Raw genomic sequence first — 23,845 nt, forward strand, 5'->3', positions numbered from 1 at the left:
TTATACTATTTACATTGAACATTAGCTCACTCCCTGGGCTAATATTGGACATTATCCCATCAGTGCACATTAGATGTAACATAGGCATCTGTTACTGATGCTAAACATCTAATTGGGGGAGTGGAAATATAATATAATAAAAAGAATGTATATATGAGGAAAACTGAACTCCAAAGTGCTTTGAATTACAACATGATGCCTTCCACTTTATTTAATCAAGTTCTTTCTTATAACTCAGTTAAAATGAGAGGGAAGAGAAGAGAGGGGGAAAGTAATACCAAAATTTATTCCTAATTTTAACTCTGAACTATACAATAATCATAGTGATTTGGTGAAATAGTTTGAAGTTTCCAAAGCAGAAAAAAAAAAAAAGAGAGAATAGTTCTGTGTTTTTCCTGTAAGGCCTCTCTTCAAGAAGATAATTACAGAAACTTTACCTTAATCATTCTAATATTCTGACCCAGAAAAATTTAGATATTGGTAATGTTAACACAGATACTATGGAAATAGACATGGACCAACAGTGGTGGTTCTGCGTGATACGGGTCACTGCCAAAGATTCCTGGGGTCCTCAAAACCTCAAAAAATAGACAAAAACAAATTCACAAATTCAGCTGACCAAGTATTTCAGTTACATCTGATGAGGTGACCAAGGTTTGCCTCGAGAATCACAAGTCTGTTTCTACGTGTTAGAGTATATTTGACTTAAAAATGGCAGGAGGAAGCAGAAAATAAAATCTGTGTCCCTAAAAAGTGCTTGATCTTGTTCATCTCACAGGCCATCTCTCTTCTTTCCAGTCCCTCCTGTCCCCAAATTCACCAAAAGATGGCAGACACCAGGAAGAGCAGCAGTGGAAGACACACTCCCTCCCTGAGGGCTTCCCTGCCCTCAATAAAGGAAATGTCCAACTCAAGGGAGATTTGCTAAGACAGGGGTCAGAAAACTAGCCCCCCGCCTTTTTCTTAAATTTTATTGGCTGCAGTGGGTCTTTGCTGCATGTGGGCTTTCTCTAGTTATGGTGAGTGGGGGCTTCTCTTGTTGAGGAGCAAGGGCTCTAGGCACACGGGCTTCAGTAGTTGTGGCACATGGGTTCAATAGTTGTGGCTCTTGGGCTCTAGAGCACAGGCTCAGTAGTTGTGGCACACAGGCTTAGTTGCTCCACGGCATGTGGAATCCTCCTGGACCAGGAATTGAACCCATGTCTCCTGCATTGGCAGGCAGATTCCTAACCACTGCGCCACAAGGGAAGTCCCCACTACTCCTATTTTTTTTTAAATAAAGTTGTATTGGAATGCAGCCATGCTATTTGTTTATATTTTGTCTAGGGCTGCTTTTATACTGGGAAGGCAGAGTTGAGTAGTTGTCATTGAGATCACATGGCCCACAAAAGGTAAAACATTTACTACCTTTACAGAAAAAGTTAGCCAACTCTTGTACTAAAAAGAGCACCAGCTACAGAGCACCAAGATTGGTATTTTATCAACTCTCAAACTCTGGTTCTCTATCCTTCTGTAACCCTAGCACACTTGAGGGGAAAAGCATATATCCATCTTCCTCTTTTAAGGAGTAAGGATTTTCCATGAAGCTGGTGCAATCTAAGCTTCACGTCACTCACTTGCACAAGGCCTTGGGAGGGACCCTAGTGATGTGTTCACATGGTCTGATGCTTTTATAACATTTGAAAAAATAAGAGATAGAGAATATTGTGTCTTTCCATTCCAGCTTTGCTTCTGCTAATCTTCTCCATGTCTTGGTTAGTGCTGGAAGGAAAGTGGGAATTTTGTGGATCCAATTAAATAGAAATTGAAATGGGGACTTGGGGATATATCTAACTGGGTTTAATGAGACATGGACAGAGAGAGATAGAGAGATGCTGTCTCATAGCCACTTCTCTTTAGATATTTTCGCCAGTCCTCCCAAGTCAGGAGTAACTCTCGGGATTCTTCTGACTGCCCACTGCACAGAACCATTGTCATTGTGACATAAAAGTACAGGCTTTGCTGTCCTGGCAGAGTACAGACATGTCCTGTGGCACCCATCGTGGAAAGTGTGTGGTTGTGGGGGAGAAAAAGTTTTGAAATGTGTGAAGCCGGAAGCTAGTCTGTGGGAAATTCTACCCAGGCTTACAGTACGTATACGAAAAAAATTTGATAGATTTTCCCCACCAAATCTGAAAACAGTCTTAAAGTGTCAAATGACACTGTTAATTACAAGTTGTGATGCTCAAAAAAACTTTTCTATCAATAATAAAAAATTTTTTTCAATCAACCGCATTAAAAAAGGTCGAAAGAAAGAAAGAAAATATCTATTTCTTTCCAAAGAAAATATTATAATATTGCAATTATATAAAGAAATGATCAAAGGGTATGCAGCCAACACATATAGGAAAACTAGTATTACAGAGGGCTCCAACTAATTAATTAATAAAAATATCACGTTTTCGGGCTTCCTAGGTGGCGCAGTGGTTAAGAATCCGCCTGACAATGCAGAGGTCACGGGTTCGATCCCAGCTCCAGGAAGATCCCACATGCCACGGAGCAACTAAGCCCGTGTGCCAAAAAAAAAAAAAAAAATCACATTTTCTGCATTTTGTGATGTTTGTGGTTAGCTTTTTAAAATTAATAACGTCTTGTGATTTCATCTTCATTCTAAAAAAAATGTATATCCTTTTTCATAAATAGCGGCCCAAATCAAGTCAGCTTTCAGCTGTAGGCCCACAAAACCTGGCCCATGTATGTGCATACTTACACACACTCATGTTTTATTAAAATGCAGATTTTTTTTCCTCCTCTTTCTTCTCTCCCTTCCTTCCTTCCTTTTTCTTTCTCTTTCTCTTTCTTTCTTTCTTTCTTTCTTTCTTTCTTTCTTTCTTTCTTTCTTTCTTTCCTTCCTTCCTTCCTTCCTTCCTTCCTTCCTTCCTTCCTTCCTTCCTTCCTTCCTTTCTTTCTTTCTTTCTTTCTTTCTTTCTTTCTTTCTTTCTTTCTTTCTTTCTTTCTTTCTTTTTTTCTTTCTTTCTTTCTTTCTTTCTTTCTTTCTTTCTTTCTTTCTTTCTTTCTTTCTCTCTCTCTCTCTTTCTCTCTCTCTTTCTCTCTCTCTTTCTCTCTCTCTTTCTCTCTTTCTTTCTTTCTTTCTCTTTCTTTCTTCCTTCCCTCCCTCCCTCCCTTCCTTCCTTCTGTTGGAGGGATCGGTAGAGGTAGGCAGGACACCGAGGCTTGTACTATAGGAAGCAATGTTTTTTGTACCAGTACAGACCCAGTGGATTCACATCCAAAGACTGAGCCTCGAAACAAAGAAAATTTCCCCTTTTATAAACCAGTTCCTGTGCTTTTTTTGGGAGCCTATAGCTATGCTTATCTAGGCAGGGGCAAGGTACAGAGGCCAGAGTGCAGACGTTAGGTTTTCCCTTATCTCCTTGACTCAGAGGTCTGGGCTGTTTACGGCAGGATCTTTGTGAAAGAGGCCATAAGTTACTTATTCCCTGAGGCTTGCGTTCTCTTCTGTTTGCCTCTTCCTTCCCTGCTTTTGTTATTAACCTGCCTCACTTCCTTCTCCCTTTTTTACTGCTGGTCATTATAACCTACTGCATTGATTCAGAGACCTAGTAATGCTTTAGGATTCCCAGTTGAAAAAAACTTCCTTACAAATCTATGCAAACAAAATACCATTTTAAGTGAATCTGTTCCTAAATGGATGTCTCATGTCTCATCCCGAGTTACCTTGCTACAATGATCTGGAGGGAATAGAAAGACATAAACCAGAGCCTGGTTAACCTGACCACCTTTTTTACCCTTTGTGTTTCTGAACATAATACTGAACTTCCCTGAGACTTATTTTCTTCATCTGTCAAACAGGGAAATTGGTGCCAACTGCATAAAGTCCTCTCGAAAGTGAAATGAAGGCACCAGTATTAAAGGCGTAGCTCAAAACCTGGCCAAAGGCAGGCCCTCCACCCTGGGGGTTCCTTCCCTTCACCATCAGCATCTCCCTGGGAGCCCCCAGCGGCTCCCGTGCAGAAAACACAGCTGGCAAAGAGACACTCCAAGGAAAGCCTCTGTAATTAATGTCATATTCACTCAATTTCAGGTCTAGACAATATTTTTCTAAAACAATTGCTTCCAAGGGCCAGTAATAAAAACAGAACAATGTCAGTCATCACAACTCAGAAAGGGGAGGGTGAATACTGCCTGACGGGTCCATTCTCACTTTGATCCGCAATCCTGCATTCCCCTGGGAGACTTGGAGTAAATGATTTCCACACTTCTCCACGGCTGTTGGTCCTTGCTGTTCACCGTCCTGTGTCTCAGGAACAAAAGACAGGAATGCAGAGAGAAGACAGCTTGAAGACTCTCCTTTAAGGGATCCAGAAGGCTCAGCCACTAAGGTAGCAGATGTTAATTGCCCTCCAGAGATCACTGTCCTAGACACAGTGTGAGATGGGTCCACTGAAAGCTATGAGCAGCCCCAAGTCTCTGACCTAGAGTATTTCCCTAACCAGCATGCCAGGGGTCTAAATTCCCACCTGCTACTTAGGACAGCTGCCTCTTGTCCTGGAGAAGCAGAGGACGAGATGAAAGTGAACTGGAATTTTCCCTGGTATTGGGCCTGTTGAAGAGCGTCTCTACTGTTCTTCAATCCACCTCTACGCTCACCCCATCCTCATTCTTCCTAACTAGCTAGGAGCAGGGACTCTGGAAGGCGCTGACCCCAGTTGCCAAAGTATCTTGACTCTGAGAGGGAGCCATTTTGATGGAATTCTTTGCAAATGGGGCCTCCTAGAAATGGACAAAATTGTTGTCCAGGTGCTGGATCTTCCATCCAGAGAAGTTTCTTCACATCTCCCTTCATGGAGAGAGAGGCCGAGAGACTAGAAACAGAGAGAAACGGAGAGGTGGACAAGAAGAAAAAGAGAGAAAGAGGAAGCCCAGAGGGAGGCACAGAGAGAGGAAACTGAAGACAGAGGCTGAGTGGCCTTTGTTACTGTTCAAGGAAATAAATTTTTCAGTCCATAGAATTCAGCAAAGAAGCCAACAGACATTCCCACGAACACAGGACACAGACCACCCAGCACACAGACTCCTTCACCAGATCCTGGGGTGTTGCCACCGGAAAGAGTGTCTCGGTCTGCAGGGGCCCTGGGAGTCATTCGTATTCACTCACCCCCTCCCCCTGCAACCTTAGATTCCCGTATTTGAATGAGGACAAGCCTTTGTGATTCAAAAGGAAAATCTGCCTCCCTCCCCTTCCCTCACCCCACCGGGGTTCAGTAGCTCCTCATAGCAAGAAGGGGCAGCTCAGCCCAACATGGCAAGTGGCCTCCTGGTCATACTCACCTGCCGGGCACCCAGCAACCCATTTTAAAGTTCCCCTCCATCCTTTAAAAATAGGTCCTCCTCCTGCAATTTCTCCCAACCAATCAAAAATCCCCTTCTCCTGTGAAAGTATTCTCTACCACGTCAAAGGGGAGCCTGATTTAATTAAACGGAGTGACTGATGATCTTCCTCAACCCTTCTAGGAGTATTTACACTATAAAAAAGCCGTTTATGTCAAAAAGCAACAAAGAAGCACGAGGATGAATCTCTCATTGGTAGGGCTCCAGGAAGGGAGGTAAGGGGAAGGGACCAAGTTCAGGAGGGCTGGGAGCCTTCATGGAAGGCTCAGCTGGTCTGCCAGTGCCCCTAAGTCACACCACAAGGGCAAGTGCTTCCTCCATCTAGGCCGAAAGCTGCTTCAGCACCCAGGAAGTCATGCCTCTCCTCGTATCAGAAACCTGATACACCTGTTTTCCGCTATAGCACCTAACAGAAGAGCCAGGGGGTGTAAAGCAGTGGTTCTCCAAATGTGAGCCCTGCAGCAGCAATGTGAGCCTCACCTGGGGTCTCATTAGAAATGCAGAATCAGAAACTCAGGGGGTGGGACCCAGGAATCTCTGTTTCTACAAGCCCTCCAGCGAAGGCTGATGTGCTTCAAGGTTGAGAACCATCTACAGAGCATGATGAACAGGGGGCCTTCGTCTTCATCCAGCTAGTTTCAAAGCTTTAGTAACTCAGTTAACTTCTATGAACCTCAGTTTCCCCAAATATCCAATAGTATGATGGAATGTAATCAGTATCCTAGGGAAAACTGGTTTCACCAAATGCTCCATGAAAAAAAAATGTGTAGCCAATCATGCTGGGAAATCGCTCCTCAGACATCTATAATATGTATTAGCCTATGAAAGACTTCAAAAGTCCAACTGTGAATAAAGAAGCCAACTTGTGTTTAACTCTTTGCTTGGGAAACGTGTTTGAGTATAGATCCTCTTTCTTAGTCATATCCATTAACGTCGGGAACTTAAGGGTTTAGGTGATCACCAGCGTATTTTCCAGCTACAGTACCTTATAGGTCTTCATCATACTGCTCTGAGGACGCTGACTCTCTCTGCTGCAGCACATGTAAAATCAGCTCCAACAAGCAAACGCTCAGCTTATACAGGACCCAGGCCATCTCTAGGAGTTTATCTACCTTACGATTTATGTGCATTCAGTAATTTTGTTAGTGTCGTGTACAATCTTACCCTTCTCTGCCGCCTAGAGAAAAACCACAGGATGGAGAGGGGCATTCATTAAACAGCTTTGAGGGCAAGAGGTAAGGCATGTGGGGAACAGCAGGAGAGGTGAGGAAGACATCCTAGGAGGAGAAGAGCGGTGGGTGGAGTGTGAACTCCTACAGAGAATAGAGGGGGCCCTGGGGAGGGATGCAGCTGACTGTCCTCGGCCATCTGCAAGACTGCCAATAGCACTTCACAGTTTCTCATGTCTTAACCCTCTGTCTATCTCAGAGGGCAAAGAAGATGAGTCACATCTATGGAACACCCAGATCTCTGAAAGCAAGTGATACCGAGAGTAATAATGATTACTAACTAATAATCATTAGAATGGCCTGCAATTTGCAGACTATCTCTGTATAGATTCTTCCTTAATCTTGGCAGGAACAAAGCTGTGAAGTAGGAATTACCTTTTACTCTTGTTTTGCAAATAAGAAAACTGAGGCTCAGTTGGGATTTTTTTTTTCCAAGTTCTAATACTCTGTACGTGGGAGTGAGTGGATTTGATACGAGGGCACTTCCATTTTCCCAGGTGACAGTGGTCTCCAAGGGCACGTGACCTACTCTTCTAAATCCAAAGTTTCCAAAAGTTCTCTCTGGTTTGTGCAACATTGAATTCACTTCACACCAGCCCAATTCAGCCCTGACAATAGACAGTCCCCTCCTTAGTAGTGCAATGGCTCAGAACATGATTCTAGAACAGATTGCTCGGGATCGAGACCCCCCACACACACACACTAGTTGTACGATTTGGGGGTTTGTGGGACCAACTGTGTAAGGTTTTTAGCACAATGACTGGTATAGTAAGTGCGCTCTGAATGACAGCTGCTCATCCCCCATTGTGAGAAGACAAATCTTAGCTGAGTTCAGACACCAGGAAAGGTAGCAGGAAGCACTGAAGAGATGAGAAGTCACGGACAATCTCAAGACCAAACAGACCAGTAACACAAAGAACAACAGTCTCGGGACTGAAGGCTTTGGTTGCAGTCCACATTTTGCTATTTAATTCCAAGTGGCCTTGAGCAAAGAACTGAACTCTTCGGTTTTCTCTTCTGTTTGTTGGGGGTTGTCATGCCTTGCTTTCTACATGAGGCTGTTAGAAGGTTAGACAAATCAAGCATGACCCTTCCAGCAGGTACTCATTGTTGCCTACCTAATAGCCACTCACCCCAACTTCTTGATAACAGAATCCTGACTTTGTTCAGGTTCCGCCTCTTCCCCACAGTCATTTCCTTTAGGGGATGTGCTCTGGTTGGTCTAAGCTCATAAAGGCAGCTCCATTCCTCCTGCCAGTGACTGGTGGAAGTCAGGGCATGTAACGCACATCTGACCAGTGGGATGTGAGGCCAGGTCCTCTGGGAACTTGGGGAAAAGATTTTTTTGATTTAAAAAAGAAGCATAAGGAAGAAATGGTACCTTCTTCCCCCAGACATGGCGTATCTGGATATGGTACTAGTCCTACCACTGCAGGTTTCTTGCTGCCGCAGGGACACATACTTGAGCAGAGGGATGGAAAGCACCCGGGTCTCTGATGGTGTCACTGAGCCACTTAATTAGCCAATCCTAAGATGTCCTATCTCTGAAATTCTTTGTTTAAGGACAGTGGAGTCGGGGTGCTGTGCTGTTTGCCACTGAGACCGCCCTAGTGTACCCCAGGTGATGGATGGCTGCCAAATTCTGTTTTATGTATCTATGGAACTATTCTTTGCAGTGAATGCTCCAAACTCTCTGCCTAAGTGGGAGAATAACAGTAAATGACCCAGAAAAACCCAGAAAAAGGTCATAGCAATCAGGTGACAAGATCAGTGATGCAGAATAGAATCTTGGTACAAAACCAGCCTAAATGAGCTTCACAGTTTATTTCCCTATAGTGATGTTCAGAACTACATTCCCCATTTTTTTTATGCTCAGCAAATGAGGGTCCTAAAGAAGTAACATATGATAAAGGAGCACATTCTGCCACTTTACAAAATCCATATTCCCTCTCCTTTGGCATCCAGATTTCCAAAGCTGACATTTACTGTGCATCAGAACATAGGCAAACCAACTGCATGAAATCATCTGGAAGTCACAAGTCCATTGCTTCAACTTTTAAAAAAGTGAACTAGAGAGATGCTGGTTGCAGTTAAGTGTTCCATTTTCTACATAGAATGCTTTATTTGGCCAGGCCAGATATGACCTAACGACAGAGATTCAATTGCATCTGAAAGGAACATAAATTAAGATATAAGTAGTAAAATTGCATGTTCTTACTAAACTGAACTTATGACAGGCTTTTTTTTTTCTACTAATAGCTGTTCACTCTTACTATTTTCCCTGGGTTGACAGCAAATGGTCAATATCTTCAAAATTATTTAAAATCCTGTGGGATTATGTTTGTTTTAAATTTTGTACTGGGAAGGCAGGAAACCATTCCTGGTAAAGAAGTGGGAAAACATCACAAGGGTAATGTCCTGACTGAACTAGTGACTCTCAGTAACGACAAAGCCCACATTCATTCCTGGCACATAGTAAGTGCTCAACAAATACGTTTGAAAGAACTAAAGCACAATATCCTGTTTATTCTAAGCATAAGACCCTGAGCGTCCTCTTAAGGTGGCAGTTTAACATTCTATGAACAGGTCTGAGATGTAAATTGTAATAAAATACTAGAATAAATGTTGCCTTTTTTGGAAAACCTATGAGTTTTCAAAAATATATGACAATGATAATTGATCTGCATGGTGAGCCACAGGGACTCACAACCTCTAAGTACCTAAATGGAAGCATTATTATAAAAAGCATGGAATTTGGAGTCCACAGAACTGGAATTCTGTCCCTGGCTTTTCCACGTAGTAGCTGCATGACCACAGGTAAGAAATTCAACATCTGCATCATAGCTTCTTCTTCTTTTTTTTTTTGAGTTTAGAACATTTATTTATTTATTTATTTTTATTTTTATTTTTATTTTTATTTTTTTTCACCAGAAACATAGACTTTAATTCCTGTACAATCACCACGAACTTTATCTCCAGAAATAACGTCACAATATGTACCAGCGGGAAGACCAGTTTGCAAAGTTGAAGATAATGCCCAGTCATCATTGTTAAAGACAATGAATCCTCTGTTTCCTCTTCCAAAAGCTACTTGGTTGCTACCATTATCCCACCAGTTTGTAAAAGGTTGGCCATCAACTACATTACAGAACATAACCATGTTCCTTATTTGACGCCATCGATGTTCACAGACCCAGTCATTGCCACAAGTAGTATTTGTCCATTCACAAAATGTCTTGCCCAACGGTAGCTTGACATGACTCGTGTAAATCCATAGGGATGAGCAAGCATAAATCCAACTGCCATTTTGTATAGTCTGGGGTCCCAGAATGTAAGAATAGATGCCCCCCCAGCTCCGTGCCCTCGCTGGTTGTCATGGTTATCCACAAAGACAAGTGCTCGGTCAGAAGGCATGAAACCCCAGCCTTCTCCCCAGTTCATTAAGTAAGCCATCTTCTCTCCATTCCACTTGCGCAGAACTGTGCCTAGTTTTGCACCATACTTAAATTCTGTCACACGGCCATTTCCAAAGTACTCACTGCTTTGAATTGGCTCACTACCCAGATCAATTACCTCCTGGTAAATGAAGGGTTTACTTCCTGCAGGGAACCAGTTTGTGTTCAGATTATGCAGTTTATCCAGAACTGCCTTTATGTCTCCAGGCCACATGTGCTTCGAAGCATCGATTCTGAACCCTGCTACACCAATGTCAATAAGATGGTTTAGATAGTCAGCAATTGTGGAGCGCACGTAATCTTTCCCCAGTGCAAGATCAAGAAGACCAACCAGACGACAATCTCTGACCTGAGAAGCATCATTATAGCTCTCAATTTCTCCACTTCCAGTTTTGCATTTACCATCATTAAAATCCCAAGCAGAGTATGGGACTGCTGGAAAATCCCTAGTTCCAGGGTTGAAGTAACTTCTACAAGTACTGCTCGTTCCTGCAGCCACACCACTTCCACTCATATGATTAATGACAGCATCCACATAAATATGGACCTGAACCCCTCCAAATCCTTTGGGAGCTAAGTATCGCTCACATTCAAGAGCAATATCAACCCAGCGCCACTCAAACAGGTGGACAATAGATGTCAGTCCAGATTTGGTATTTGGGGCATACTGAGCCCAGCAGAACCCAATGGCTGAAAGCAATAGAAAGAACTTCATTTTGCTTTGAAGTTGTCAGTGTTCTTTCCAGCAACTATTTATATTCGCAACATAGTGTGGCAGGAAAAAGATTCTTCCCAAATAAGATTTTGGCGATAAAGAGCTCTATTAGTGGCTTTGCATGGGAGTATGATTTCAACAGCATGGTCTTTTCACAAGGAGATTTAGCATCAGCAGGGAAGGGGCTGGTGGTCTATATGAGTCAAAAGGCAGTTTCAGGTCATGTGTGTGCCAGCAAGGGGATATGACAAGTGAGTCCAGAAAAGAGGATTTTGGAGACAGACTCGAGTTCTCCAGTCCATTCTCTGTATCTGCTTCCTTGTTCTTGTCACTGAGTTCATCAGTACCATTTTTAGATTCCGTATATGTGAGTTAGCATACAATATTTGTCCTTCTCTTTCTGACTTACTTCACTATGTATGACAGATTGTAGTTCTATCCACCTCATTACATATAGCTCCATCTCATCCCTTTTTGTAGCTGAGTAATATTCCATTGTATATATATGCCACATCTTCTGTATCCATTCATTTGCTGATGGGCATTTAGGTTGCTTCCATGTCCTGGCTATTGTAAAGAGTGCTGCAATAAACATTATGGTACAAGTTTCTTTTGGGATTATGGTTTTCTTTGGGTATATGCCCAGGAGTGGGATTACTGGATCATATGGTAGTTCTATTTGTAGTTTTTTAAGGAACCTCCAAATTGTTTTCCATAGTGGCTGTACCAACTTACAGTCCCACCAACAGTGCAGGAGAGTTCCCTTTTCTCCACACCCTCTCCAACATTTGTTGTTTCCAGACTTTGTGATGATGGCCATTCTGATTGGTGTGAGGTGATACCTCATTGTGGCTTTGATTTGCATTTCTCTGATGATTAGTGATGTTGAGCATCTTTTCATGTGTTTGTTGGCCATCTGTATGTCTTCTTTGGAGAAATGTCTATTTAAGTCTTCTGCCCATTTGTGGATTGGGTTATTTGCTTTTTTGGTATGAAGCTGCATGAGCTGCTTGTATATTTTGGAGGTTAATCCTTTGTCCATTGTTTCATAGGCAATTATTTTTTCCCATTCTGAGGGTTGCCTTTTAGTCTTGTTTATGGTTTCTTTTGCTGTGCAAAAGCTTTTAAGTTTCATGAGGTCCCATTCGTTTATTCTTGATTTTATTTCCATGATTCTAGGAGGTGGGTCAAAAAGGATGTTGCTTTGATGTATGTCAAAGAGTGTTCTGCCTATGTTTTCCTCTAGGAGTTTTATCGTGTCTGGCCTTACATGTAGGTCTTTAATCCATTTGGAGCTTATTTTTGTGTATGGTGTTAGGAAGTGTTCTAATTTCATTCTTTTACATGTTGCTGTCCAATTTTCCCAGCACCACTTATTGAAGAGGCTGTCTTTTTTCCATTGTATACTCGTGCCTCCTTTGTCAAAGATAAGGTGCCCATATGTGTTTGGGCTTACTTCTGAGTTCTCTATTCTATTCCATTGATCGTCCTTTCTATTTTTGTGCCAGTACCATACTGTCTTGATCACTATGGCCTTGTAGTATAGTTTGAAGTCAGGAAGCCTGATTCCACCAACTCCATTTTTCCTTCTCAAGATTGCTTTGGCTATTCGGGGTCTTTTGTGTTTCCATACAAATCGTAAGCTTTCTTGCTCTAGTTCTGTGAAAAATGCCATTGGTAATTTGATTGGGATTGCATTGAATCTGTAAATTGCTTTGGGTAGTACAGTCATTTTCACGATGTTGATTCTTCCAATCCAGGAACATGGTATGTCCCTCTATCTGTTTGTGTCATCTTTGATTTCTTTCATCAATGTCTTAAAGTTTTCTGCATACAGATCTTTTGCCTCCTTAGGCAGATTTATTCCTAGGTATTTGATTCTTTTGGTTGCAATGGTGAATGGGAGAGTTTCCTTAATTTCTCTTTCTGCTCTTCCGTTGTTAGTGTATAGGAATGCAAGAGATTTCTGTGTATTAATTTTGTATCCTGCTACTTTACTAAACTCATCAATTAGTGTTAGCAGTTTTCTGGTAGAGTCTTTAGGGTTTTCTATATATGATATCATGTCATCTGCAAAGAGTGACAATTTTACTTCTTCTTTTCCAATTTGGATTCCTTTTATTTCTTTTTCTTCTCTGATTGCTGTGGCTAACACTTCCAAAACTATGTTGAATAACAGTGGTGAGAGTGGACACCCTTGTCTTGTTCCTGTTCTTAGAGGGAATTCTTCCAGTTTTTCTCCATTGAGAACAATATTGGCTTTTGGTTTGTCATATATGGCTTTTATTATGTTGAGGTAATTTCCTTCTATGCCCATTTTCTGGAGAGCTTTTATCATAAATGGATGTTGAACTTTGTCAAAAGCTTTTTCTGCATCTATTGAAATGATCATATGGTTTTTATCCTTCAAGTTGTTGATGTGATGTATCACGTTGATTGATTTGCATATATTGAAGAATCCTTGCATCCCAGGGATAAACCCCACTTGATCATGGTGTATGATTTTTTTAATGCGCTGTTGCAGTCTGTTAGCTAGTATTTTGTTGAGGATTTTTGCATCTATATTCATCAGTGATATTGGTCTGTAGTTTTCTTTTTTTGTGACATCTTTGCCTGGTTTTGGTATCAGGGTGATGGTAGCCTCATAGAATGAGTTTGGGAGTGCTCCGCCTTCTGCAATATTTTGGAAGAGTTTGAGAAGGATAGGTGTTAACTCTTCTCGAAATGTTTGATAGAATTCGCCTGTGAATCCATCTGGTCCTGGGCTTTTGTGTGTTGGGAGATTTTTAATCACTGCCTCAATTTCTGTACTTGTGTTTGGTCTGTTCATGGTTTCTATTTCTTCCTGGTTCAGTCTTGGAAGATTGTATTTTTCTAAGAATGTATCCATTTCTTCCAGGTTATCCAACTTATTGGCATATAGTTGCTTGTAGTAGTCTCTCATGATGTTTTGTATTTCTGAGGTGTCCGTTGTTACTTCTCCTTTTTCATTTCTAATTCTGTTGATTTGCATCTTCTCCCTTTTTTTCTTGATGAGTCTGGCTAATGGTTTATCAATTTTGTTAATCTTCTCAAAGAACCAGCTTTTAGTTTCATTTATTTTTCTTATGGTTTCTTTCCTTTCTTTTTCATTTATTTCTGCTCTGATCTTTATGATTTCTTTCCTTCTGCTCACTTTAGGGTTTCTTTGTTCTTCTTTCTCTAGTTGTTTGAGGTGTAAGGTTAGGTTGTTTATTTGATTATTTTCTTGTTTCTTAAGGTAGGACTGTATTGCTATAAACCTCCCTCTTAGAACTGCTTTTGCTGCATCCCATAGGTTTTGGGTTGTTGTGTTTTCGTTGTCATTTGTTTCTAGATATTTTTTGATTTCCTCTTTGATTTCTTTAGTGATTCCTTGGTTGTTTAAGAGTGAATTGTTTAGCCTCCATGTGTTTGTCTTTTTTGCAGTTTTTTTCCTGTAATTGATATCTAGTCTCATGGCGTTGTGGTCTGAGAAGATGCTTGATATGATTTCAATTTTCTTGAATTTGCTGAGGGTTGATTTGTGACCCAAGATGTGATCTATCCTGGAAAATGTTCCGTGTGCACTTGAGAAGAAAGTGTAGTCTGTCGTTTTTGGATGGAATGTCCTATAAATATCAATTAAGTCGAGATGGTCTAATGTGTCATTTAAAGCTTGTGTGTCTTTATTTATTTTCTGTTTGGATGATCTGTCCATTGATGTAAGTGGGGTGTTCAAGTCTCCCACTATAATTGTGTTACTGTCGATGTCCCCTTTTATAGCTGTTAGCATTTGCCTTATGTATTGAGGTGCTCCTATATTGGTGGCATAGATATTTACCATTGTGATATGTTCTTCTTGGATGGATCCCTTGATCATTATGTAGTGCCCTTCCTTGTCTCTTTTAATAGTCTTTACTTTCAAGTCTAATTTGTCTGATATGAGTATTGCTACTCCAGCTTTCTTTCGACTTCCATTTGCATGGAATATCTTTTTCCATCCCTTCACTTTCAGTCTATATGTATCCCTTGGTCTGAAGTGGGTTTCTTGTAGGCAGCATATAGAAGGGTCTTGTTTTTGTATCCATTCAGCCAGTCTGTGTCTTTTGGTTGGAGCATTTAATCCATTGACATTTAAAGTGATTATTGACATGTGTGTTCCAATGACCATTTTTCTTAATTGTTTTGGGTTTGTATTTGTAGGTGTTTTCCTTTTCTTGTGTTTCCTACTTAGAGAAGTTCCTTTAGCACTTGTTGTAAGGCTGGTTTGGTGGTGCTGAATTCTCTTAACTTTTGCTTGTCTGGAAAGCTTTTGATTTCTCCCTCAAATCTGAATGAGATTCTTGCTGGGTAAAGTATTCTTGGCTGTAGGTTTCTCTCTTTCAGGACTTTCAGTATATCCTGCCATTCCCTTCTGGCCTGCAGAGTTTCTGTAGAAAGGTCAGCTGTTATCCTGATGGGTTTTCCCTTATATGTTGTTTGTTGCTTTTCTCTTGCTGCTTTTAATATTTTTTCTTTGTGTTTAATTGTCGTTAGTTTGATTAATATGTGTCTTGGTGTATTTCTCCTTGGGTTTATTCTGTATGGGACTCTCTGTGCTTCTTGGACTTGGTGAATTATTTCCTTTCCCATGTTGGGGAAGTTTTCCACTAGAACCTCTTCAAATATTTTCTCAGACCCTTTCTTGTTTTCTTCTTCTTCTGGGATGCCTATAATTCGAATGTTGGTACGTTTAAGGTTATCACTGAGGTCTCTGAGGCTGTCTTCTAGTCTTTTTATTTTTTTTTTCTTTTTCCTGCTCTGTGGCGTTTATTTCTCCCATTCTATCTTCCAACTCACTTATTCGTTCTTCTGCCTCAGTCATTCTGCTGGTTATAGCATCTAGAGTATTTTTAATTTCAGTTATTTTGTTATCCATTGCTGTTTGTTTTTCTGAGTTCTTATGAACTGTTTCTTGTACTTTCTCTATTTTGTTATCGAGATTTTGTATCATTTTTACTATCATTACTCTAAATTCTTTTTCAGGCATTTTTCCTATTTCCTCCTCATTTATTTGGTCTTGTGGGTTTTTTTCCTGCTCCTTTGCCTGCATGGGGTTTCCTTGTTTCCTCATGGTTGTCCAAGCTTTTGGGGTTGCTTGTCCTGGCGATAGAGGTGTTTATAGAAGACTGTCCAAGCCTCAGACTAATGTCCAAGTATTGGATTAAACGAATATTCAGTCTAGGAAACACATACATGTATAAGACACACAATTATTGAATCCGTTAGGACATAAGGCTCTAGAAAGACCTGACAGAACCCCAGTGTGCTATCAGATATTCAAAGAGAAACCCAGCAGAAATTGACAACTGAAACAGAACAAATCAAAGACAAAAGCAAAAGCAAACAAACAACAAATAACACCCTACACATACAGACATCAATCCAGGGAGATTTTGTAAGCTAGGATCAAATATAGAAATGAGCTGGAGTACCACCAGAGAGAATGGAGATTCTCAGAATGTAATTAGACAACTGTACTAAGAACTAAGATAAAGACAAAAGCCTAATATTAATACCAAGGCAGTGCATCATCTGGAGAATAGAGCAAGGAGTCTGAGCAGACCGATAGTGTTGCTTATAAGTATGTTAAGATAAAATACATTTAAAATGGCTGGAAGAAAGGGGAACAGAAGAGCGTAATGTGGTTGGAAATATGCAAAGAAAAAGAAAGGAATAGAAGTGTATAAAAGAAAGGGATGAAAGAAAAGTATGAAAGACATTTTGTCCGTACTACCAAAAACTTAGCTAGATATAGAAGTATATAAAAAGGCAAAAAAAAAAAAAAAAAAAAAAAAGAATAAAAAATATCCTTAAAAAATTATGTTGTAAAACTTGTAGATCCCTTAGGGCTAAGATCGTATTTAATAAATCAAAAAAAAAAAAAAAAAAAAAAAGAGAGAGAAAGAAAAAAAAAAAATCCAGAACTGATCCCAGAATGGACCAGTTCAATAGGTATTGATACTACTATTTCTGTGTCCTTAGCGTCTCAGCTGTAAGTGTCCTTCTCCTTGCCTTGGGTTTTTTTTTTTTTTGCGTTATTCTGTGACCAGCAGAGGTTCCTTTATTGTTCCTCTGTAAGCCTCGGTGTGTGGGGAGGGAGAGGGTACAATAGTGGCTCCTTCTCCTGGGAGTGAGTGAGCAGTGGCGCACTGTTGTTTCAGTCAGGCTTGGAGGTGCCTGTTGCAGAGGGCGCTGGTGGCTCAGGCGTACACAGAAAGTCTTAGAGTTGGGCCTCTCTCGGGGTTTTTTCTTTTTGATGCTGGTTTTTTTTTTTTCTCTCGGCAGCCTCCCTGCTGCTGGCATTGCAAGGAGTTTTAATCTAGCCCCGCCCAAGTGCCTGAGGGTGCTTGTTATCCCTGAGCGCCTTAGGTGGCCCGCAGGGCGTCTCTCCACTGCCTGTTGCAGAGGCACCGAAAGAGAGGGAGAGGCTATGCGCGCGGCTCCTCCCCCCAGCCCGGGAGCCTGCAGCCTCCAGCCGCCATCATGGCCGGGCAGCTCTCAGGGACGGGCACTCCTCTCCGCGGACCTCCTCCCTCCTGTCCTCTCGGTCCTTCACCCTACCAGCAACAATGTTTCTCCCCCTGAACCAGCTCTCCGGTTCCCACGCTCCCGCTCCTGGACCCTCCGTTCAGCCGCGGATCGATGTCTCGGTCCGGGAACGCTGAGCTGCGCTGCGGACCCTCCGTATGTTTCTCACTCCCTCCCGTCTGCCACAGCTCCGCCGCTTCACCCTCTTTGAGCCCTCGTAGATGCCTCCCTACCGGCTATGTCGGGCTCCCCGCAGCCCTTTCTGGTGTCCGAGGCCGTCTGCTGGTGTTCAGCTGGTTCTCCGTGGGAATCTGTTTTTATTTTTAAACTCTTTATTGGAATATATTTGCTTTACACTCTTGTACCCATTTCTGAGGTACACCAAAGTGAATCAGCTGTATTTATACACATATCCCTATATCCCCTCCCTCCCGTGACTCCCTCCCGCTCTCCCTGTCCTGGCCCTCTAAGGCCTCTCCCATCATCAAGTTGATCTCCTTTTGTTATACAGCAACTTCCCACTAGCTATCTATTTTATAGCTTCTTTTTTTTCCTAAACAAATAACTTTTTATTGAAGTATAGTTGATTAACAATGTTGTATTCAGATGTACAGTGAAGTGATTCAGTTATGTATATGTGTGTGTGTGTATTCTTTTTCAGATTCTTTTCCAATATAGGTTATTATAAGATATTCACTATAGTTCCCTGTGCTATACAGTAGGACCTTGTTGTTTATCTATTTTATGTATACTAGTGTATATCTGTTAATCCCAAACCCCTAATTTATCTCCCCCCCCATTTCCCCTTTGGCAACCATATGTTTGTTTTTTATGTCTGTGAGTCTATTGCCGTTCTGTAAATAAGTTCATTTGTATCATTTTTTTAGACTCCACATGTAAGTGATATAATATTTGTCTTTTCTCTGTCTGACTTACTTCACTTGGTACAATAATCTCTAGGTCCATCCATGTTGGTGCAAATGGCATTATTTCATTCTTGTGGCGTAGTAGTATTTCATATATATCACATATATCACATATATCACATCTTCTTTATCCATTCATCTGTCAATGGACATTTAGATTGCTTCCATGTCTTGGCTGTTGTAAATAGTGCTGCTATGAACATTACAGTGGATGTATTTTTTTGAAATTAGAGTTTTCATCTTTTCCAAATATATGCCCAGGAGTGGGGTTGCAGGATCATATGGTAGTTCTATTTTTATCTTTTGAGGAGCCTCCATACTGTTCTCCATAGTGGCTGCACCATAGCTTCTTTATTGGCCAAATGGATGGTGACAATAGCGCCTACCTTATAATGTGGTTTTGAGGATTAACTGAGATAATGCATGAACAGCACTCGCCAAGGTATCTGGCATATTGGTCTTTGTCAGAATCACCCAAAATATAACAAATGAATGGATGAAAGAAGGAAGGGAAAAAATGAGCTATGTTGGTGATAGCTTTCAAATCCAATCTATGGTACTAAAGCCTAGTTCTGTATGACCAGTTCTTGGATGACAGAAAACAGGAACTCAACTAACCAGATTCTTTGATTAACCAGGATGTATTCCTATTACCTTATTGGGTCATCATTATTTGTTTGCAAATTTCTCTATAGCTATATCCATCTTTTTATATCCTATATACAGCTCAGCATTCAGCACATGGTAAGCACTTAATAAACATTTGTCAAATAAGTGAGTGAGTGAATTAGGAATGTTCCCTGGGGTCAGAACCGTTTTCTGTAAAACATTAAGTGATTGACAGGGAATCCATTGGTAGCTGCTAAGACAAGTCAAGATGAAGCCACGACAGATAGCCTTCTCTGAAGGCTAAAACCTGCACGTTCCCACCGCTAGCCCTGTTGCCAGATGTAAACCACATCGTGTGGCAATTTACATTGTGTTCTTCTAACATCGAGAGATTCAAGACAGGCTGGCTCCTACCATCTTATGAACAATTCTGCCCCAACACACTGGCTACTGTTCTCTCTATTGAATTGCAACATTTTTTTTTTCCTGGGTATCAATAAACAGCTGCAGAGTCAAATTAGTACTGTTTACTGTCAAATTAAGATAGAAACCGATCCTTTCTGTTCTTTGTTTACAGCGTCTGTACAGCTTGTCCCAAACCTCCAGAGTAACTAAATGCAAACGGACGGCTTCTGACGGTGGATGCTGTCCCAGATCAAACAGAAGGCAGATTTTGTTTGTCTTCTAAAATAAACTATCTTTTCAGGTTCATGGGCTCGGAATAACAGCTATCATATTCCGCCAGCTGTTTTTTATTCCTTTGCTAATTTTACAGCTTGGTCTTTTAGGAGGACGGCTCTGTCTTTGTTCCATTCCTATGGGGCTGGTTCTATGCCAGGGGAACAGAATATTCATAGAAGTTTAGGAAGCCAAGAGAGAGAAGAGTGTGTTTGTGATTTGGGTGCATGGATAGTACTGTTCTGAAAACTCATCATGAAAGAAACAGCGTTTATTGTCAAGACCTAAATCCTGTAGCAATCTCTAAATAATAGCGTTTTTAAAATTCTGGTCTTATTACTTAACGTTTATTTTCCTTCCAGACTCTTTGCTGTTTGCATATTCAATAAGCAGACCTATATGTGCCTCTATGTTCTTGTCTTAAAATGTTCAACTAGATGGGTAGCATGGCCACTTAGAAACCATCTGCAGCCTGATATCACTTTGATTGATTCCACCCGTTTTGGGGCATGTTTTCAAACCAGTCAATGCACCATCCTGCTCACCCTCCTCTGTCTTGTTCATCAGCCGGTTATGAAGAAGACTCTTGCAAGTTGTCTCACTGAAATCCAGACATGCTGCTTCTGCTGCTTTTTCTGGATGAGACAGACAAGGCTCACGACAAAGGGAACAATATTGTGTCTGCATGAAGCTTTCTCAGGGAACTCAAGCTGGCACCTGGGGAAGACTTCTTTATTTCATGCTTATAAACCAAGTTCTCAATCGTTTGATCTAGATTCTCACCCAAGAACCCCACCGTGTTGATTGTTCTGCAGTTAGTAAAATCTATCCTCTTACTCTTTATGAAAATTGGACCCATAAGTTGCTGAATTCATTTACCATTCATTTCACAAAGAGTAATTTACATATGCTATATAATTTAATCTGCATGACAACTTTATAGGAAAAGTACCATATCCCCACTTGATAAATAAACCATCACACAGGAAGTTAAATTCTAGAACAAGACTTGACCCTCTTGTTTGCCATCCCTAGTTCAGACCCTCCTGCCACCATGCCCTTCCTTCTCCTGCCTGGAATTCAAAGCCTCAGACCTGGTTTTAAGCCATCTCTAACGTGACCTCGCTCTTTCATTTCAAATCGCCACTCTTCTTCTCCTGGAAACTCCAATCAAATTGGGTTACTCCCTGAGCCTAAACATGTCTGTACAATCCTACCTCCATGTTCATGCCATTCCCCACTCCTTGTCACGTAGCCAGGTTCCAGTTAAAAGATCTCAGCTTCCATGATCTTCTACACATAAACACATACAGACACTCACTCAGAGCTGTTGCAATGGCTGCTCAGTCATTTGACAATGAATAGAAAGAGCACCTTGCTGGGAAGACCGTGGGCTTTGCAGACGTTAAAGTCAGTGAACAGAAGACTCCAGCTAAGGAAAATACTTAGAGAGCCCCTAGGGGTTGGGGCAGATCATCTAGGAAAACCAGGCTGAGCAGATGTGGGGGTTGCATCACTTTCCTTCTCTCACTTGGGGAAGCAGATCTTTCTGCCATCTTTAGTGCATCAGATATAGGAGAAAACATGAAATTCATATAGTCTTTGGCAGAAAGACAGTCTTCTCCTGCCAGAATCAAGTAGGAAAACTGCAGCTGAAACCCTCACTGTTAGTGCAGTACACACAGGTAGTCTCCTAAATCTGTGAGAAGCTGGAGCTTTTGTCTAATCCACCTTTCATTTCATCATTCCTTCAATAAGAAAATATTAACCACTGCCATTGAAAAGTACTGAAGAGGATGAAAAGATGGATAAGAAATGGTCTCTAAGATCAAGAGATTATCATTTGGTGTGAAAGATAATCTCAAAGATCACACAAAAAATAGGACATAAAGATCTTATCAAGCATACAAAAGCAAAACACTCTCAAAGTTCAGAAGAAGGGAAGATCTTCCTACTGATTTTACACACAAGCTGAAAATGAAGCATGAGGAGGGTTTTAGGAGTAAAGACAGATGTGCGAAGGCAGAAGTTGCAAGATGAGTTCAGATGAGTTGCAAGATGAGTTCAGTGGATGTAGGTTATAGCACACATTCCGTGCAGATCATGGGGACCAGTCAAGGTGAGACTGAAGTCACCTGGAGCAGCAGGCTAATGAATGGTACTCTTCGTATGCTTCTAGGTGGATGATGGTGAGCCCTTGAAGGTTTTTGAGCAGGAGAGTGATGTGATGAACACAGTGTTTAGGAAGGTTAATCTGGTCATTCTATGGAAAAGTGAATTGTACACAGCACATGCTCTAACTTCATCACAGTTGGGAATCCTGAATATTCTATGAATTTTCTCACTTCTTATTCACCTACACTCATCACAAATTATAAGGACCTCTGGAGTGGAGTCCCAACATCCTTTTTCTCTTGTCATTTTCTTAATTTTTTTACGAACAATATACCTGTACTAGTTCTAGTTATGAGGAGCAATGGCTGGGACTTTTCCTGGTGGCGCAGTGGTTAAGAATCCACCTGCCAATGCAGGGAACACGGGTTTGATCCCTGGTCCGGGAAGATCCCACATGCCGCGGAGCAACTAAGCCTGCGCACCACAACTACTGAGCCTGCATGCTGCCACTACAGAAGCCTGCGTGCCTAGATCCCATGCTCCACAACAAGAGAAGCCACTGCAATGAGAAGCCTGCGCACTGCAACAAAAAGTAGCCCCTGCTCTCCACAACTAGAGAAAGCCCACGTGCAGCAATGAAGACCTAATACAGAAATAAATAAATAAATAAGTAAATAAGTAAGTAAATAAATAAATAAATAACAATGGCTATGGTTGAATCACACAAGTTCCTAAAAATTGGAATAAACATCAAGCTAAGGACCTGGATCTGCTGTAGTACAAATATCATCATCATCATCAACATCATCAACATCATAATTATCCATCATCACCACCATCATCACCATCACCACCATCATCACCACCATCACCATCATCATCACCATCACCATCACCACCATCACCATCATCATCACCATCATCACCATCACCATCACCACCACCATCACCATCATCACCATCACCATCACCATCACCACCATCATCACCACCATCACCATCATCATCACCATCACCACCACCATCACCATCATCATCATCACCATCACCATCATCACCATCACCATCAGCATCATCACCATCCTCACCATCATCATTATTACCACTAACAGCTATTGAGCATTCACTCTCCCCACTAGGTACTTGCTATGGGCTCATTTATTCCTTACCATACTATAAGCAAGAGGAAAGTGGCTGACTTTTCACACTTGATCACCACACATTTTGACTCCAGATTCTCTTTGGTTCGTGCCTATTCCAGGCCAGGAATAGCATTTTCAACCTACATCCTGGAAACCAGCTCAGGGCTTAAGCTGGTTATAATTTAGAATTCTTGTTGGCTTCAATCTTTGGTCCTGATCAATATTCAGATCTGGATTTCTTTCTTTCATTCTTCAAATATTTCTTGAGCATCTGCTATGTGCCCAGCACGTTGGTGAACAAGACAGATGTGTTTCCTGTAAGCATGGGTTAGTTCTGCTTGAAATGCTTGAAGGTAGATGCCTTCACCACCACCATCCCCACCCCCAACTCATGATAACAGAGAAACCTGGGTATAAAACTTGGTTCAGATGCTAAGTATTCTGGGACCTTGGCCAAGCACCTAAACCTCCCTGAGCCTCAGTTTCCTTGTGATTAGAAAGACAGAATTCACCTGCAGCCTCTCAGTTCTTCACTGAGAGTCTGATTTCCAGAGTTTAAAAAGTGAAGTTATACTGTGATCAGATGCCTTTCCTTCTCCCCGTCTCGGCCTTTCTGCTCTCCAGGGCTAAACGGTTTAGCCATCAGTGGAGCGAACACACTACATTGTAAGCCCTTCCCCATTGAAGTTAGTTGGAGGCATTCTCATCTTGGACCACCACCACGTCCCATAAGGGCCTGATATGTCCAGCCTGGCTATTTGCTCAGTGCCTTTTTGAATCGAAACGTATTCCTTTTTAACTTGACATCATGTCTCTGTTTATTTTACCTAATAAGCAGATCATTTCCCTCATAAAAGGTTCATTTTAAAGATGGGCTGTGATTCAGAAAAGGGCAATGGGGACTTCCCTGGTGGCGCAGTGGTTAAGATCCGCCTGCCAATGCAGAGGACACGGGTTCGATCCCTGGGCCGGGAAGATGTCACATGTCACGGAGCAGCTAAGCCCGTGAGCCACA

The 23,845-nt window shown here is 41.5% G+C and overlaps 1 protein-coding gene across 1 annotated transcript; it reads right to left on the minus strand.

Annotated features, from left to right (window-relative positions):
• Positions 1-9,534: 9,534 nt before the first annotated feature.
• On the minus strand, positions 9,535-10,790 carry LOC130831622 (alpha-amylase 2B-like). The gene is given in 2 exon segments (XM_057699907.1): positions 9,535-9,839; positions 9,842-10,790. Coding segments are annotated over 2 exon segments (1,254 nt in total).
• Positions 10,791-23,845: the final 13,055 nt, after the last annotated feature.

This window comes from Hippopotamus amphibius, chromosome 11 (genome assembly GCF_030028045.1).
Source record: "Hippopotamus amphibius kiboko isolate mHipAmp2 chromosome 11, mHipAmp2.hap2, whole genome shotgun sequence".
Lineage (NCBI taxonomy): Eukaryota > Metazoa > Chordata > Mammalia > Artiodactyla > Hippopotamidae > Hippopotamus > Hippopotamus amphibius.